General features: G+C 37.1%; 1 protein-coding gene across 3 annotated transcripts in view; it reads left to right on the top strand.

Annotated features, from left to right (window-relative positions):
• PRKD1 (protein kinase D1) overlaps nt 1–20,198 on the top strand; it is a 347,191-nt gene that overhangs the window by 265,439 nt on the left and 61,554 nt on the right. For 2 of the 3 annotated variants that reach the window (XM_027521798.1, XM_027521801.1), the window contains one exon: nt 9,052–9,075. The exons of the other annotated variant lie outside the window; for it this stretch is intronic. In XM_027521798.1, the coding sequence (XP_027377599.1) occupies nt 9,052–9,075 (24 nt within the window). The remainder of the gene's footprint in view (nt 1–9,051; nt 9,076–20,198) is intronic. 3 annotated transcript variants of the gene reach the window in all.

Genomic DNA, 20,198 nt, shown 5'->3' with positions numbered 1-20,198 from the left:
CTAAAACCAGCTTGAACATCCGGAAGTTCACGGTTCACGTATTGCTGAAGCCTGGCTTGGAGAATTTTGAGCGTTACTTTACTAGCATGTGAGATGAGTGCAATTGTGCGGTAGTTTGAGCATTCTTTGGCATTGCCTTTCTTTGGGATCAGAATGAAAACTGACCTTTTCCAGTCCTGTGGCCACTGCTGAGTTGTCCAAATTTGCTGGCATATTGAGTGCAGCACTTTCACAGCATCATCTTTCAGGATTTGAAATAGCTCAACTGGAATTCCATCACCTCCACTAGCTTTGTTCATAGTAATGCTTTCTAAGGCCCACTTGACTTCATATTCTAGGATATCTGTCTCTAGGTCAGTGATCACATCATCATGATTATCTTGGTCATGAAGATCTTTTTTGTACAGTTATTCTGTGTATTCTTGCCACCTCTTCTTAATATCTTCTGCTTCTGTTAGGTCCATACCATTTCTGTCCTTTATCGAGCCCACCTTTTCATGAAATGTTCCCTTGGTATCTCTAATCTTCTTGAAGAGATCTCTAGTCTTTCCCATTCTGTTGTTTTCCTCTATTTCTTTGCATTGATTGCTGAGGAAGGCTTTCTTATCTCTTCTTGCTATTCTTTGGAACTCTGCATTCAGATGCTTGTATCTTTCCTTTTCTCCTTTGCTTTTCGCTTCTCTTCTTTTCACAGCTATTTGTAAGGCCTCCCCAGACAGCCATTTTACTTTTTTGTATTTCTTTTCCATGGGGATGATCTTAATCCCTGTCTCCTGTACAATGTCACAAACCTCCGTCCATAGTTCATCAGGCACTCTTATCTATCAGATCTAGGCCCTTAAATCTATTTCTTACTTCCACTGTATAATCTTAAGGGATTTGATTTAGGTCATACCCAAATGGTCTAGTGGTTTTCCCTACTTTCTTCAATTTAAGTCTGAATCTGGCAATAAGGAGTTCATGATCTGAGCCACAGTCAGCTCCCAGTCTTGTTTTTGTTGACTGTATAGAGCTTCTCCATCTTTGGTTGCAAAGAACATAATCAGTCTGATTTCGGTGTTGACTATCTGGTGATGTCCATGTGTAGAGTCTTCTCTTGTGTTGTTGGAAGAGGGTGTTTGTTATGACCAGTGCATTTTCTTGGCAAAACTCTATTAGTCTTTGCCCTGCTTCATTCTGTATTCCAAGGCCAAATTTGCCTGATACTCCAGGTGTTGCTTGACTTCCTATTTTTGCATTCCAGTCCCCTATAATGAAAAGGACATCTTTTTTGGGTGTTAGTTCTAAAAGGTCTTGTAGGTCTTCATAGAACTGTTCAACCTCAGCTTCTTCAGCGTTGTCATCAACTTTGACAGTAAACTGTATCCATTTTTCTAGCTATGATGTAGTCCATTTTTAAGAAAATCCAAAATGTAGATAATTAATGGCTTAATATCCCTGCAAGAGTGTATATCTTTTTGTACATCATCACTTGTGTTAGAAGGAAACAAGAAAAACTCAGTAGGTACTTAAGAGGGCACACTAATATGTTTTTCATTATGTATAAGTAAACTTATTAAGACTAAATCAGTTTTATAAACTTTTAGACAGTTGCAGAAGGGAAGTCAAGATTCAGTCAGTTCAGTCGCTCAGTCATGTCCGACTCTTTGCAACCCCATGGACTGCAGCACGCCAGGCTTCCCTGTCCATCACCAACTCCTGGAGCCTACTCAAACTCATGTGCATTGCGTTGGTGATGCCATCCAACCACCTGTCCTCTGCTGTCCCCTTTTCCTCCTGCCTTCAATCTTTCCCAGCATCAGGGTCTTTTCAGATGAGTCAGCTCTTTGCATCAGGTGGCCAAAGTATTGGAATTTCAGCTTGAGTATCAGTACTTCCAATGAATATTCAGGACTGATTTCCTTTAGGAAGGACTGGTTGGATCTCCTTGCAGTCCAAGGGATTCTCAAGAGTCTTCTCCAATACCACTGTTCAAAAGCGTCAGTTCTTTGGTACTCAGCTTTCTTCACAGTCCAACTCTCACGTCCATACATAACCACAGGAAAAACCATAGCCTGGACTAGATGGACCTTTGTTGACAAACTAATGTGCTTTTTAATATGCTGTCTAGGTTGGTCATAGCTTTTCTTCCAAGGAGCAAAAGTCTTTGAATTTTATGGCTCAGTCACCATCTGCAGTGATTTTGGAGCCTCCCAAAATAGTCTCTCACAGTTTCTATTGTTTCCCCATCTATTTGCCATGAAGTGATGGGACCGGATCTTAGTTTTCTGCATGTTGAGTTTTAAACCAACTTTTTCACTCTCCTCTTTCACTTTCATCAAGAGGCTCTTTAGTTCTTCTTTTCTTTCTGCCATAAGGGTGGTGTCATTTGCCTATCTGAGGTTATTGATATTTTTCCTAGCAATCTTGACTCCAGCTTAAATGATCCAATTGGTTTATTTGTGACTTACACATCATTTTTTAAAAAGTTACAGATGTTTGTGTGGTATTACGGAAAAGTTAAAGAAAGTCATTTATTTGAAATCATGTTACGCAAGGCTTAGACTTAGGCAAAAAGTTAATAATTTACTCCAGAAGTTTTGCTCCTAGCTATGAAAAAGCTTGTATGAATCAACTCTCCTATAAGGGACAATTATAAAAGCTGAATAAAGTAGAACATAATAAAACAACATTTAAAGGTACCCAAGAACAACCAAGACTGTTAGGATTTGAGGGACCAATGCACCAGACAGCCCCCCCCAGCTAAGAAGTACCTGGCTCAGAATGTCAGTAGTGTGGAGTTTGAGAACCCCTGATGTAGAACAAAGCTGGAGAATTCCCAGACATACCAGCATTAAGTCATAGTTAAAACAATGTGGTGTTACACAAGATTAAGTATAAAGACAATGTGGTATTACACAGGAGCAGAAAAATATTAATAAACCAATGAACCAGAACAGGAGGAGTCCAGAAGCTATGTGCATGTACAGACCAACTAAGTTTTGACAATTATACCTCTGCTGTGAGAAAAAGATTTTTTCCAACAAGTATTTCTGTATATATATGTGGGAAATATGAATCGTGACCTTACCTTATACCACATGAAAATAACTTCTAGGCAGATTAGAAGCTTCTAGGAAATAACATAGAAGAATATCTACAAGAATTTGAGTCATGAGAAACTTTTAAAAATAGGACTCAAACACAGACAAAGGGAAAAAACTGATAAAGGCACCATTAAAAGTAACAAATTGTTTTCAGTGAAATATACCATTAAAAACTTGGAAAAGCAAATCATAAAAGAAGACGTTTTCAATATATATAATATGTGTGTGTATATATATATCTTATAAAAGACTCATATCCAAATGTATGAAGACCATCTGTGAAACTTCAGAAGACAGACAACCTTATTTAAGATATAAGCAAAGTACTTGAACAGCACTTTACAAAAGAAGACAGCTGATAAGCATTGAAAATATATTTTGCATCATTCGTTGTCAAACAGTCTAAAGTTAATCTACAGTAAAATATCTCTACACCAGGGGTTCTCTGGTAGCTCAGCTGGTAAAGAATCTACCTGCAATGCAGGAGACACTGGTTTGATTCCTGAATTGGGAAGATCCCCTGGAGAAGGGATAGGCTACCCACTCCAGTATTCATGGGCTTCCCTGGTGGCTCAGATGGTAAAGAATCTGTAAAGAATCCGCCTGCAATGCGGGAGACCTGGGCTCAGTCCCTGGGTTGAAAAGATCCCCTGAAGGAGGGTACAGCAGCCCTCTCCAGTATTCTCGCCTGGAGAATCCCCATGAACAGAGGAACCTGGCGGTCTACAATCCAAGGGATTGCAAAGAGTCAGACACAACTGTCTAAGCACGGCACGGAGTACCTAACATTGGGAGAAAACAACTGATAGTAACAAGCATTGTTGAAGATATTGAACAACTGGAACTCACATACACTACTAATGGAGATATAATTTCGTTTAACAACTTTGGCATTCTGGTTGGCAATTATCTTCTAAAGCTGAATATATACATATCATGTGACTCAGCAGTTTTACTCCCAGGTATATATTTACCGGAAATGTGTATAGACATACATGGAAAGATATATGCAAGCATTTAAAAATCTTTTTAGACTTCACTTTTTAAAGCAGCTTTAGGTTCATGGCAAAATCAAAAGGAAGGCATAAAGAGTTCCCATATACCCCCACGTTTTATCATAGCCCCCATACATGCAAAGCTCCCACACATTATCACCATCACTCAACAGAGTGGTACTTGTGCTAATACTGATGAACATACATTGATACATCATAATCACACAAAGTCCACGGTTTGCTTTAGTTCATTCATGGTGTTATACATTCTGTGGATCTGGACAAATGTATAATGACATTTACTCATCATCATGGTATCATATAGAATATTTTCACTGCCCTAAAAAGTCCTCTTAGCTCTATCTATTCTTCCTTCATCCCCTCCACCTAACCCCTACAATTAATGATTTTTTTTTTCACTGTCTTTGTGGTTTTGGCTTTTTTAAAACATCATATAGTTGAAATCATACAGTACGTACCCTTTCCACTTTGGCTTCTTTCACTTAGTAGGACATATTTAAGTATCTTCTGTGTCTTTTCATGTCTTGACAGCTCACTTAATTTTAATGTGGAATAAGTTATTATTCCATTGTTGTGCTGTCCAGAGTTGTCCCTATTTATCCATTCACCTAACAAAGGACATCTTGGTTGCTTCGACATGTTGGCAGTTATGAGTAAGGATACTATAAGCATCGTGCATAGGTTTTTGTGTAAACATAACTTTTCAGCTCTTCTAGGTAAGTATCACAGAGCGTATTTGCCGGATCATATGGTAAGTTTTATCAGAAACTGCCAGTCTTCTAGCTAGTTGCACCATTTTGCATTCCCACCAGCAATGAATGAGAATCCTATTGCTGTACATCTTTGCCAGCATTTTGTGTCGTTGCTCTGGATTTCACATTCTGAGAGGTGTGTTGTAGTGGTTTCTTGTTGTTTTAACTGGCATTTTCTTGATGACATATTATAATATGAAACTTTTTTCATATGCTTACTTGCCATCTGTATATCTTCTTTGGTAAAGTGTTTATTAAGGTCTTTGGCCCAGTTTTAAATTGGGTTGTTTTCTTATTGTAGAATTTCAAGAGTCCTTTGTATATTTTGGGTAACAGTCTTTATTAGATGTGTTTTTTGCTAATATTGCACAAACGTTTTATCCTAGTCTGTGACTTGTCTTCTGATTCTCTTGACATTGTCTTCTGCAGAGCAGAAGTTTTTCATTTTAATGAAGTCGGGCTTATCTTTCATGTATTGTCTCTTTGGTTATGTATTTTAGAAGGCATCACCATATCCAGGGTTACCTAGGTTTTCTTTTATACTATCTTGCTGTCTTCTGTGATTTTTATAGTGTTGTGTTTTACATTTAGGTCTGTGATTCATGTAGAATTAAAATGACTTAAATTAATTCACTTCTCATATCCAAGTACTAACCAGGCCCAACCCTGCTTAGCTTGTGAGATCAGACAAGGCCGGACACAGTCCGGGTGGAATGGGCATAGACAAATTAATTCACTTCTTAATTTAAGTTAATTAATTTAATTATGTAATGTTTGTGTCTAAATTCGTTTGTTTATATGTGAGTCACCAGTACCATTTATTGAAGAGACCATCTTTTCTCCATTTTATTGCCTTTGATCCTTTGTCAAAGGTGAATTGACTGTATTTATGGGAACCTGTTTGGGGACTCACTATTCTGATTCATTGATCTACTTTTCATTCTTACACCACACTGTATTGATTATTATAACTTTATAGTAACTCTTGAAGTTGAATAGTATCGGTCCTTTAACTTTGTTGTTCTTTTCAGTGTGGCATTGGCTATACTCCGTCTTTTGCCTCTCCAGATAAAATGTAGAATCACTTTCTTAATATCCATAAAATAATTTGCTGCAATTTTTATTGGGATTGCATTGAATTTATTGGTGAAGTTGAGAATAACTGAGGAATTGACAGTATTGAGTCTTCCTAAATGTGAATGTGGGATATCTCTATTATTTAGCTCTATGATGTCACTCATCAAAGTTTTGTATTTTTCCTCTTATAAATCTTATTCATATTTTTTACATGGATACCTAACGATTTCATCTTGTGGGGCAGGGGAGTGGTGTCAATGTGAATCCTACTGTTACAAGCATGTTTTTAGCATTTTTATTGATCAGAGCTAAAAGCTAGAAACACGTAAATAATGGTAGAGTCATACAATGGGATAGTAGTATATAGCAATACAGCAATAGAATTGAGGAACTGTTGATTCCTTCAGCACCATAAATGAATCTCACAAAATAATATTTGGGGAAAAAATGGACACAAAGTTTATATGGTTATGAATCCAGTGTCTGAAGTTCTGATCAATAAAGACTAAAAGGAATCAGGAGAGAACCATTCTGGATGCTGGAAATATTCTGTATCTTGATCTGCGGAGAGGTCCGTGCTTTTATGTTCATCAAGAGGTACACCTAGAATTTTCTGTACTTTATGCCATAAAAATTGTACCTCAGTAAAGATATTTTTAAATGACAATAGTAAGTACGTATCCTAATAGAAAGTTACAAAGTCACTACGATTCTTCATCCCAAGTCATGTGAGAAAAGAATGAAATGTTGTATCAGAATAATTAATAATTAAATTTAACTCTGAGACTCCTGTCAATCAAGTTAAAGTTATAGAAATTGCATTGTTCAGTCACAAAAATCATAAATTCTCTGGTAAATGAAAGTAATATGCCACAACATCCTAATATATATAGTATTCATTTACATAGTAAACATTTTCTATAGTAGTCTTCACCACAGATATAAAACTGTTATTCATATGATCTGCCTTCAAGGAGGAAACAAAAATAAAAACAAAGCTCTAGTAAAATATTCCAACCACCTTCAGAAAGAACAGGTGGTTCTCTTTTTCTTGGTGACCTATGGACATTTCTGGTGATTCTAATTTGATAGCAAGGGAGAAATACAGAGGTGTGTGATTCCCCAAATTTTTTTCTTTAAGATAATGGTGCTATAAAATACTATCCAAAAACTCATTGTCCTAGTCAGGTAAGATTAGGAAATGCTTTTTTGTCCATCCAAGTACTGGCATTCAGAGTATTCATTGAGCATAGTTATGGTTCACAGAAGTCCTACGATAATGAAATCAGTGCTCCTAAACTTACTCAAATATGGAATCCCCTTTTCTCACAAACCCCGGAAATAACCTAATGGGAAAAAATACTCTTTTAGACATGGCAACTTAAAGGAGTAAGTCAATGCATGTTGCCTAGTCCATCTTCAAGTACCGAGCACTGAACCAGCAGTAAGCTAGAGTTGAATTCTGATGATAGCCCAGCATAAAGACATTCAGAGCTACACTGGAAGAATATCCTGTGCTTTGGATATGAAATATGTTGATGACAAGGATCATATCTTATTTTAGAAATTGAGGAAATTTGATTGGCTTCTCTCAAAGAGAAAGTTTTGCCTCTGTGTAAAAATGTTCCATAAAAGTACATTGAAACAGTTATATAATTTCTCCTCCAAAATCATGTTTGCTGCTGCTGTGTCACTTCATTCATGTGCAACTCTGTGCGACCCCATAGAGGGCAGCCCACCAGGCTCTGCTGTCCCTGGGATTCTCCAGGCAAGAACACTGGAGTGGGTTGCCATTTCCTTCTCCAATGCATGAAAGTGAAAAGTGAAAGTGAAGTCACTCAGTCGTGTCTGACTCTTAGCGACCCCATGGACTGCAGCCTACCAGGCTCCTCCATCCATGGGATTTTCCAGGCAAGAGTACTGGAGTAGGGTGCCATTGCCTTCTCCGAAAATCATGTTTGGATCTGGCCAAATGAGCCGTTGTTGTCCCTGAGTTGTGCTCATGCTTCATGTTAATCCAGTAATCTAACACAGGTATTACTGAGTAACAGTTAATCTTAGCAGAACCTCAGTGTGAATATACATCACTTTCCAAAGTCTCTGACAAAATGGTTTAGCAGTAGATTGCTTAGAATACTTAGGGATTGAGAGAAGAAATACTGGGATTTTTCTCAAAGTGTAATGATTTATTCCATACCAGAAATATTAGTGATTTCAAAACACAGTCGTGCATTTTTTGTTTAAGAAAGTCAACTATTTTTAGTTTAGATTTGATTTCTAGTTATCAAATAGAGGTGACCCCCAAAGCTTGAGGAAACAGAGATGAAAAAAAGTGTATTCAGCATAAATTATCAGATACTTGTTTACTTAACTAAAATGTTTTTTTCATGGATATTCCTCCTCTTAAAATTTTTTTAATAACCTTTCAACTTTTGAAAGTATATTTCAAAGTATATTTCAAGTATATTTCAAACTTGGATGAAATCAGACAGGAAAGCAATGCTATGCATCAAGGACTCTAAAATGAGCAAAGAATACACCACAGACATATTTCTCTCATTAAAACTCTAAGCCTGTATTGGACTTCCCAGGTTTGTACAGCACTGACTGATACTGATTATTCATCAGCTTATTCCTGCCTGAAGGCAGATAACAACTGTGTCACGTTTGATTACTTGGATGACTTTTTCCTTTCTTTTCCCATTGAGAGGATGAATTACAGTGAAGAAGATCTCATCTTTCACTTAAAGGTCAAAATGCTTCGTTCTGTCTCTGATTCATTTTCAACAAGGTGAATGAACTGTCTCTCATCACTGACACTGATATGTAGATATTTTTTTCACCTCTACCAGCGCAAAACTATAAACTCTGTTTTTGCCATCTTAAAGTCTCCACTCCCATTTAAATATTAAAAAGTAATTTCTAACCCAGATGTTTCTGTTCCACAAAGACTGATGAGTATCACATTTTGCTTTTTGTTGAAAACAGATCTATTATTTGCTAATAATATTGTTGAGCAACATGCATTGCTTTATTCTAATAACATGGTTCTCTTATCTTTTTCCTTCCTTTATTCTGCACCGTTGTCTGCTTTTTGCTTTTTACAACTTCATGTTTCAGTCTCCTGTGAGTCCTGGCTTTGAGGTAGGTACTATCTCTACTTAGAAATGTGCTTCACTATCTTTTTGTAAACCAGCATTATAATACTAAATTAACATCAGACAGTTATCTGTTTTGATTCTGTGATACTCAGGTCGGAATTTTAGCTCAGAATCCAACCTGTTGAACTGCAGAAAGCCCACGGGTGGTGTTGGTGGTTGTTTTCTTTTCCTGATGTTATTGTTCAAATTTTCACAGTCTTCGGTAAGACAGAGAGCAATGCAGGCTTTAGACCAATAGATGGTTCGTTAGATTAAATTTTGCCCTTAGATTCCTTGATTCCATAACATTGTTGTCTTTTCTACGAAACTGAGCAGACCAGCTGAGAAGAGTATAGAACACAGGAGAGAACCGAACACTGGTAGCGCATTTACTGAAATGCACATATTAGAGCTGTGTGCTGGTGCCGAGGCCACAGAACCATGCCAAGTGAGGTCATGGTCCTGATAACCACCAGTTTTGGTTGGCACAGTAAGGCACAGAGCAGCCACTGTCTGAAAATGACTATAATTTTTTAGGAAAGGAGCTTTTTCTTAATGTATCATCACAGTCTATTTAATTTATAGTCTAATCACAGTCTATTTAAAAAGGATGGTATGCAACTGTATGTATTAACGTCTCAATCCAAGAAGAAATTATATATGGAAAAGAAGCTCAGTTTCTTTCACAAAGATTTTAAGAAATACCCCCTCAAAAATTGACTTTTTATCCATCTTAGGCAGTTAACGACCTAAACACTGGGGAGAAGTCAAGTGTTAAAGCAGGATACACAGCAGTGCTCTTACTGTGATAACTTGTTTTGACCAGTTGACTTGTTAATGTTTCATTTTTCTTTTCTGTACTTCTGGTGAATTGAGGGTTGACATATTATTATTTTCCTTCATGAGACTATAAATGTCAAATACCGTTATCAGTGTCCATTCTAAAATGGTCTTGTTAAGGTAACTCTAACAAAGGACGCTAATGAAAACACAACCAGAACATGTTCTGGGTTAAATAAAATTGAGAAGTCAAGATACCTTGATTCATAAGATGTAAAATGAAGAGGTCTTCTTCAATAATAGTAAATTCCCATGTTTGAAAAATCAACCTAGTTCAAAATATGCCCTACTTAGAAAAGTCCAGAGTAAATGCTAGGTCAATGATATTCTTATAAATTTAAATTTTGTAATTTACAGTGCCTTCCAGACATAATTTTAAATGTGGAGTAGTATTTTTCCCTTGGGAATAAAGCCAAACAAGGATAGGAAGCATTTTCCACTTCACCCTCCTGCACTAAACTCAGAGCAGATTGTGTAAAAGAAGACTGAAGAGTAGTTGGCTTTTCTATGCAAGTTGTATAGCTTACAGGCAACTAGGCCTTCATGGATTAGCTCCCGAGGGAAACAAAATGCAAACAAAAAGTTTTTGTAGAAGCTCCTGGTATTATATTGCAATGATGCATATTAATTAATCTCTATTGATTAGATTGGTTCCTCTTTAAAAAACAATACTGAAATAGGTGTTCTTGTCTGTATTTTTTGCACATTTGTAAACTTATTACGGATTTAATTATAGGTTTATCAGTAAGTATTTGTTGAATGACTCCAGAAGGTTATATCCTTAGAATCCAAGTAGGCTAAAGAATATATGCATTTTGTGGCCAACTAGTTCTTCAAAACGTTGTAAAAGTTTAAATTTATAACTTCACTGACTACAGTGTATGAGAGTCTGTTTCCTCATACTCTTCCCAACAGTCAATTTTATCAGTATTTTTAAATTATCCAATTATCCACTAATTGGATAGGTAAAATAATTTCTATTAATAAATATCATTTCTTTACTAGAGAAGAGAAACAGCTTTTCGTATATTTATTGGCCATTTGTATTTTACCCATGGTGAATTCCCTGTCTCTTTCTCTATTGAGTTGCTTGTTGGTTGTTGTTTAGAATACGTACTGTTCTGTCTGTTAATCAATGGTGGAAGTATATCTTCAATTTTACATGTGTTTTTGATGGCTTTTCCCCATACTGATATTTTAAAACAGAGAAAACATATTTTCACTCCTTATCTAACTGTAAGTGGAGTACTATTGAAAATAAATCATTGTAGGCAGATTAAATATTATATTCTTTTCAAATGATTCAGAAGAATAGTTTTCTCTTTACATGAGTGAGCTGAAGTCAAGTTAGAAAACGGAACAGAATTTAAAGCACGGGTGTCCTTTGTAATCACAGGATACAGTCATGGCTTGATTGTTTGTTTTAAAGTTAGGTAGGCCTTATGGAATTTTTTAAAAATTTAAGAACTTTGCTGAAGTTATTTTAAATGTTTTAAAATGTCTTTAAGGAAACATTTACTATTACAGCTTTGAAGTTAAGAGGCTCTAGAATTGTGTATGTGTGTGTGAAATTAAATGCTTTTAGACAAGTCTTTTTGGTAATTCTTAACATTCAGACTGCACAGATATTGTTAGAATATAAATTGCTTATTTAAGAAGCTTTTCCTGTGTCTGACTGTTTACATTTCACTTTTTTTATAAAATTTGGAAAATATTCAGTTTAACTTTTTATGAGAGGGTACATATTTTCTAAATAATAATTTGCTGTAAACTGCTATTATTTTTTTATAAAGTTTACTGACTCCCATTTAATTAAGACAAGAATTGTACCAAGGAACTCTTTGCTGCATACTTCCTAAAAACCCTCCCCACAAAATGACTCATTCAGTTACTGTTTCTGTTCATTAATAAATGAAAAAAAAAAAAAGCATACCAGTATTACATTATCTACCTGTAATTGGATATGATCCTGATATGCCTTATAATAGTCAAGATAGATTCCTTTCAAATGAGCAAATAATGGGGGGAAAGTTATTTCTAATCCTGAATGTAACTATGGTGAAATTTCTGGCCAAATATTTTCCAGGATAGTTTCCAAAGTAGCAAAAGTCTATCTAGAGGTAGAGACTCTACTTGTTACGCTTGTATTCTGGAGTTCCAGGAATCCTGGTGATTAATCTGAATGAATAAGTCGTTTTTCCATTTCAATATGTGCCATGACGTCTACATTAGTACATTAGCCAGATATTTCGAGATTTCTTTTGATGATTGTGTAAACTAGTTCTCCAGTGTATACTTCCAGTGAGGAAAAGACATCCAAGAATTCTTCAAGCAGCCCTTCTCCTGAGAGTCAGAAGAGTATGTGTAGTGATAGGTTTGTCAGGAAGGAGCTGGTCAGTAAAATTAAGAGTGTGAGGCCTACTTTGCTGTGCTGTTCATCAGCTGTTGCCTGGTTTCATCCAATGTGTCTAGCTTATCATACGCACGTTATTATTTCGTACTCTACACATAGACTTCCAGCTGTGTAATTCTGAATGTGAACACAGCTGGAGAGTCCTTCGTGAACTCCGCTGAGGAGGGGACATCATGTGCCCCTTGTCCACATGTACCGGCTGATCTTTTACACAAATGAATCTTTAGTGAAGACTCGTGCAGTCATATTGCAAAGATACTTTGGCCTCTTTAATGCTCCTCCACAGCTGTGCCTTAAGACCCAAAGCATTGTTCTCTGCTTTAAGATGCACCCACCCTGTTCCCAGGGACAAGCGTTTGCTCAGTGGCTGGCTGTGCCCGTCTAGTGTCACATCCAGCCTGCCATAGTCATCGTTGTGACCACAGCGCTCCTAGAGGAGTACTATGAAAGAAGGTTGCTCGTTTTTACCTGGAGAGTTTCTGTATCCTCATAAATGTTCTGACCCAGGAAAAAAATAAAGGTTTGTATAGAAGAAATGAGGAGTGAAGAGAGTGGATGATTGAAATTGGTACTATAAATTAAACTTCTAGAAACTTTAGAAATAATTCAGTTTCTAAAATGTTTTATCAGTGTGTTCACAAATATTTAGATACATCATTTTACTTGATCCACAAGACCTGGTTCTAACCATTAGATTGGTTCTGTCCGGTGAGATGAAGTCATCACTCCCTTCTCAAGAAGAGTAATGAGTATTGCAATTTTGGTAATAAATACAGTGAGATACAAGATGCAACAGAGTCCAGAAGTTATGAACAAATGGACTTTTCACCAAATAGCCCAGTTTTTGGAAGTGTCTGTTTCTCTGTAGCTGTGTACACTGACATAATTTCACTGAGTTAATTCTTTCCTGTACTTTTAAAAGTCAGCTTCTTCTTTTTTTTTCTTCTTCTTCTTTTGGTAGGTAAAGAAAAAAGTCTCATACTTTTCTTTCTCTGTTTTAAGTTGCATTAAAATCTACTCTTTGATTCTTGCAAAAGCACATGTGCACGTACATATACACACATGCTATATATTCATCATTAATTGTTACAGGCTAAGATTCTATAAACTACTGTGGAGTTATCCTTGTGGGCCATTTTTGAAGGGAGAGGCAACTTTGCAGCTTTGCACTGTTTACGTCATGCTTTTTCCAGCTTCTCCTTGGTGTGTCCAAGGCAGTAATCGATAGGAAAGCATCTTTCCAGATTGTTTCATTCAGCTTTCCCATGAACTCATAAGCTGAGGCCAGGCCCACTGTCAATTCAATCAGGGTCAAATACCCTTCTCTAGGGGATCTTTCCTACCCAGGGATTGAACCCGAGTCTCCTGCACTTCCCTGGTGGCTCCGATGGTAAAAGCATTTGCTTGCAACACAATGCGGGAGACCTGGGTTCGATCCCTGGGTGGGGAAGATCCCCTGGAGAAGAAAATGACAACCCACTCCAGTATTCTTGCCTGGAAAATTCCATGGATGGAGGAGCCTCGTAGGCTACAGTCCATGGGGTCGAAAAGAAGTAGACACGACTGAGCGACTTCACTTTCACTTTCTCCTGCATTGCAGGCAGATTCTTGACATTCTGAGCCACCACGGAAGCCCACTATGAGAATATGTATCCCTAAAATCGCTATTCTTGGATTTTCCACATGATCTGCTTACCTTCCAGTTCACATTCTATATGTAGATGAAATCTGACAGTCAAAGCCCTCCACTTGTTGACATGCAAAGTTATTTTCTTCCGCCATGGAAATGCTCCATTTTTATTTTGTGAATGTATAGCATGTGACGTTAAGGTTACACTGCCCTCAAGTTTACCTTATGGAGAGGTGGTCTTATGTTTCCCCTTTACTCCAAGAACCCACAGATTTATAGGCTGTAAGTAACTGACATTTTGGAAGAACAGTGCATGCAATTTGTAACAACTCTCCAACAGGTCTAGTGCTTTCCCTGGAAAGGGTGGATTGCTTAAGAAAATAGTTAGATTCCTTTATCCTTCATTTCTGTTTACTTAAAAAGAGTGAGGCAATATAAAAGTTAATGTAACTTCCAAGACTGCTTTAGCACTCAGCAAATCCAGATCACCTTGTATTTTTAAGAGATTATATATTTTATTAGTGTGAAAGCTTTCACAAATTGCTTCAAACATTAAAAGTGGATTCTCTACTGTGAAACAGCATCCATCACCTCTGAGCAGGGGGTACACTTTTTTTCTGCCCTGTAGCAGTCCTTTTCAATGTTTTGAAAAGGTGTTGATTAGATTTTATTTATGCTGTATATTTAGGGTATCCAACTGAGTAGCCAAACTCATTTATCTGCACACTTGGCAGGTAGTTCCAGGCCTATAGAGTCAAAATTGTAACAGAATAGCACCAAACAATTTAAAATTCACCAAACACCGTACCCTCCACTCAGGGAATTACAGGGCATCACACCAGAGTGTTCATATGTGAACTCCATTTTACTGGGGTGTTGAGACTTGCCTGTTGCCCAGGAACTGCTCTGGAAAATCCCAGATTCCCCATTTTTGAGATGAAATACTCATCTAAGTGTTGTGGAAAAACGTCAATCGTTTCTTTTCCCTTCATAAAATAGCCTGAGACTAAGCATTCACTGTCCTGTTTCACTAGTAGTGATGATGGGTGAGGTCAGATAATCATTTCCAAGTGGGATAAACAGGCTTCAGAGTATATAAAAGAAATCTCCAGTCAGTCCAAACACTGGGAGGACTGAATTGTCCTAAACAGAATTTTGGCTGCTAATGCTAGTTAACATAGCCATTGCATGGCAAGACTCACTTCAGGGTCCATACCCAGTACCTCTTCCTCAGGAAACTCCTTTTCTGAATGACCCCTTCATCTCCACCACGGAAATGGTTTATTTTTTCTTTGCACCTGGATGCATATGGGCACTTACTCTGTGTGAGGCAGTTTTCCAGAAGTTGATGATACAGTGATGAACAAAATTGTCAAGTTCCCATTCTCCTGGAACTTATATTCTACTGAAGGGAGATGGTTTTGTTTACCTAATAAACAGGTAAGTAAGACAAGTTGTAGGCTGCAGTAATTGCCCTGGATGAGAAAGTATGATGTGCCAGAGAGTAAAAGAGTGTGGAAGGAATGTGGGCAGGAAATGAAGTAGTCTGGAGGCCTTTTGGAGAAGGTGATATATGACCTGGAATCTGAAGAGTAAGGCAGAACCTAAAGAAGGAAAGGGCACAAGTCAATAACAACAGTTATGTTGTGTCCAGAATTCTGTTGGGTAGTAAGCTTATTGGGCACAGAGATTGTTACTGATTGATCTTTATATGTCCTATAGCATCTGACTTGAGCCTTTGGGTAGAATTTGTCCTAGGAAATACTTGTTAAATTAGGTAGATCCATCTTGATAGCAGTAGGGGCAAATTGTTATAAGGCACTAATCTGCCCAGTTCTTTGATAATCAGAAAGGCTAGGTCTTAACACTTCAGTAAAAAAAGGTTAATGTTTGCTTGGCTTGGTGTCACACAGTGGTTCTTGTATCTTTTAAGCGTAACAGCAGCTGGATAGGAAAGTAGGCAGGCAACTGAGGGATTCTTAAACAATAGACGCTATATATTCTGCTAGCCATAATGTTCTGGAACACATGTTTGATGCTATCCTCTGAGCACAGGCAGACTGCTTGAAAATCTCTTCTGTGGTTTAAGGTTAAATGGTTCACAATATTTTCACGGTGCACTTGGCATGTAGAACGTACTATTGCTTTGTTATTCTCATTTCCGTGAACTCTTCTTTCGTGACTTAAATGAAGGGAAGAAAATATTTTCTATTTTTATATTAGTATAAAATCAGGGGATATGAGAGCTGGGAGAGACTAAGAAAAGAGGAAGCAAGCCCGGAACAAGACTACCTGAGTTCATGGTTCTGCATTTTACAGGCTGTATGATCTTGGGCAGATGATGTAATCTTTCTATGGTTCAGTTTCCTTATCTTTAAAAAACCTGGTGATCATGAGATTGAAATGAGTTGAAATAAAGTGCCATGAAAAGAATCTGGTACATACAAAAGTTATAGAAAGTATTTTATGTCTTTATCTAATCCTGAGGTCTCAAACTCCTCCCCATGACCAGATTTATTCCCCAGTTCTGTTGACTGAATGTTTCAGAATTGTTTTCAGAGTCGCTGATATTTAGAAATAGAGTTATTTCATAAAGTGCCTAGATTTTCTGCTGCTTTTGTAAAACTAAAAAAGCTGAAAACATAAGGCTTTTTCAGTCACATGGCAGCCATTAGAAGTATTTGAGCCACAGCCATCCCTTTTAAACTGAACCTGTCCTCTCCAGTTTTCCATAAGCTCCAACATTCTCTGTTGCATTCCTGCACCCATTAATATTAACAGCCTACAGGTACATATTTGAGCTTTCTACCTGTCCTCTTTTTAGAGCAGAAGGGTTGTGATAGATATTGTATACATGTTGTATATGGTAAGTAGGATGAGGAGCAGGCAGACAAGTACAGAGAACAGTTCCAGTGAAAAACATTGCTTAGTCAACTGTCCTTTCTCAAAACTGAAATTCTGTAGAGCAAGTGTGTTGGTGTTACCAGTGCATGTAGTACTATGTCAGTGTTACAGTGCATGTAATCCTAATTTGTTTTTAAATGCTTGTATTAACAGTCTATATTTTGAACATCTCTATTGAAATGTCTCATCCATTATTTGCATACATTTATTTCTTGAAAACATTCATTATTGTTCAAGCATTGCTTATTACTTACATTGTACCAGGTTCTTCTTTCTACTAGCAGAAGACAAATGTGATTAAGACACTGTCCTTCCCTTAGGAGCTTACTGTGTAGTGAAAAGTGCAAATGTGAAAGTGTTACTCACTCAGTTGTGTCCGACTCTTTGCGACCCCGTGGACTGTAGCCCACCAGGCTCCTCTGTCCATGGAATTTTCCAGGCAAGAATACTAGAGTGGGTAGTCATTCCCTTCTCCAAGGGATCTTCCTGACCCTGTAGTTGAACCTGGGTCTCCTGCATTGCAGGTGAATTTATTACTGTCTGAGCCACCAGGGAAGCCCCATTGTGTTAATGATTAAGACCAAAAGGAGTCCTGAAAATGATAAATCCAGAAAGACACTTCAAAGTGTACACAAAAGTATTAACTTTTCCATTTCTCTTTAAGTCAGTAGGAATTTATGTCACTCCAAATTCAGTTGCCATTATGGGTCTATATTTTAATACTGGATAAAGTTTCATTTGAATGCTGTTTTTTATAAAGTGACTTTTATCTCTCAGGAAATCTTATTTTTAATTTTTATGTAAATGACAAGAAACCACAAGTAAAGGCAGTTTTCCCCCTCTGTTTTTTAGATTTATTAATAAAGAGAATTCATTTTGAACTGCGAAGTGGAATATACCTTGTTGGGAAATTGTTTCAGAGTCCTGTTGAATGTTTAAAGATGTGCTGGCAGTTGGAGTTTCCATAATGTAATCTAAGCAGTCATTTCCTGGGAGGGTTCCAAACTTGCTGAGTCATTATTTAATATACCAGGTTAAAAACCAGATTCTGTGTCTAGAAAAGCAAGATGCATTGTCTCCATAAGTAGGTGTTCAGTGCGTGCACTTTTAACTTTGGCAGTCGTTTCACACGAAACACTGTTAACATGTGGATGTTACAGACACGTCAGGAAACCACAGTCTTGAAAACATTGTAATCTCTTGAATCTTTAATATCTAATCTTGGCTTTAAAATTCAGCTCTCATCATTTTTCTGTTCTCATATTCTCTCCCATTCATGACCGTGATCCTTCTTACAATGAGAATAAGAGAGACCTTTATACTTTTCATCATCTGCAATTTGCCAGATCAGATCATTGATGTCAGTCCATACAAATACCATGTCATACAGTGATGTCAGCTCTCAAAAAAGTTTCACACCTACAATTTGATCCAAACTCCTCCACTCAGGAAAAGAACAATACATAAGACCAATGGCTAATGTAAACATGTAAATTTTTAGAGGTGCATCCTCTTGTATGTGCTTACTGTAATTATAGAGAAGAGAATGCTATATCTGTTCGGAGTTTTAAGCCAGTCATTGCTCTACACATAATAATGAAGCAGAATGAAACAAAATGTTGCTGTTTACTTCTTCCTTTCCAAAACATTTCAACTTTCCTCTCTATTCCCAGGGAGAAAAAAAACCACAAAACTCATTCTGCAGATTGTCCAGGTTCCCCAAATACTGGAACAGCAAGTAACAGTGGAGATTAATTTAAACACCATTTAGTTAAACTAGTAAGCCTAATCAAAACTTCACTAGTGTTGATAGGTAAGCGAGAATTTTCTCTACCATAATTAAAGATCTTACTTACAAGTGTAAAGTAATGTACTCATAATGATTAAGTATACAAATATACTTCCTTGGTGGCTCAGACAGTAAAGAATCTGCCCATAATGCAGGAGTTCCAGGTTCGATCCCTGGGTCGGGAAGATCCCCAGAAGAAGGGAATGTCTACCCACTCCCATATTCTTGCCTGGAGAATTCCATGGATGGAGGAGCCTGGCGGGCTACAGTCCATGGGGTTACAAAGAGTCAGACAGTGTTGAGCAACTAACACTTTCACTTCACTTTATACAAATATACAAGTACATAAAAAATATTAAAATGAAGTAAGTTAATGAAGAAATATAATGATACCATATCTCTTTACTTTGTATAATAATGCACAACATCCATGTACTGTGCTTAGTCGCTCCGTCGTGTCTCACTCGTTGCGACCGTGTGGACTGTAGCCCGCCAGGCTCCTCTGTCCATGGGCTTCTCCAGGTAAGAATACTGGAGTGGGTTGCCATGCCCTCTTCCAGGAGATCTTCCCAACCCAGGGATCAAACCCAGGGCTTCTGCATTGCAGGCAGATTCTTCCATAAAAACTAGTTATTTAAGTCAGCATTACCCTTTGAATTGTAAGTCTGCTTTCCTATTGAAATTATCTTAAAGTCCAAGCTAGTTTAATTTAGATCAATGCGATTTGTAAAACCATCCTCTATTTCTTTTAAAATTACTAACTTCTGAATTTTTGCCCACTCCATAGCTTGATGCATCAAACAAAAAAAATATGGTAATGTGGATTTTGGGCATTATACCTTCAAATAAAATTTCACATAAAAATGGAAATTACAACTAGTAACTTTCTTAAAATGGTAACTGAATGTGAATTATTAATCAAAATGTATCACTGATTCTGAAAACCCTTAGGAGCATTTTATTTGCTTTTATATTATTAGAAACGATGATTGGCAGGATTCCAGAAATAATGGTTGTTAAACATTTATGTAACCAATGATATATAGATAAATATTATAAATATAAATTTATATTACAGGTCAATGGCCTTATAGGATCTTATTTTTATGTTTGTTTTACAATCTCTTATATATCAGTAAAGCTTTTTTTCACACTTTGAAGAATGGATAAATATTTCAATAAGCATTTACAAAGTCATAAGATAGTAACCCAGTCTTCTTTTTTTGTCTTAGCTCTTAATTTTGCTGCATAACAGGGAAAAGCAGGTATAAATGTATATGTGTAAACTCTCAGAAACATAGAATACAGTTCAGTCTCCATTACATCAGTTACCACATGCATGCACCCCGTCTCATGATTTTTAAACTTCACTTTTTCATTTAGAAATAGAGGCCACATTGAAAATGACTGATTCTATTTGGAACTGTAAGAAAAGGGAATCATGAGAATATCTGGTTGTGTTGCTAGTTGATTTTGCTGCTGCTGCTGCTAAGTCGCTACAGTCATGTCCAACTCTGTGTGACCCCATAGACGGCAGCCCACCAGGCTCCC

The sequence above is a fragment of the Bos indicus x Bos taurus genome, chromosome 21, assembly GCF_003369695.1.
Source record: "Bos indicus x Bos taurus breed Angus x Brahman F1 hybrid chromosome 21, Bos_hybrid_MaternalHap_v2.0, whole genome shotgun sequence".
In the NCBI taxonomy this organism is placed as follows: Eukaryota; Metazoa; Chordata; class Mammalia; order Artiodactyla; family Bovidae; genus Bos; species Bos indicus x Bos taurus.
The sequence above is the reverse complement of the archived record's forward strand: the minus strand, read 5'-3'. Positions and strand labels throughout refer to the sequence as shown.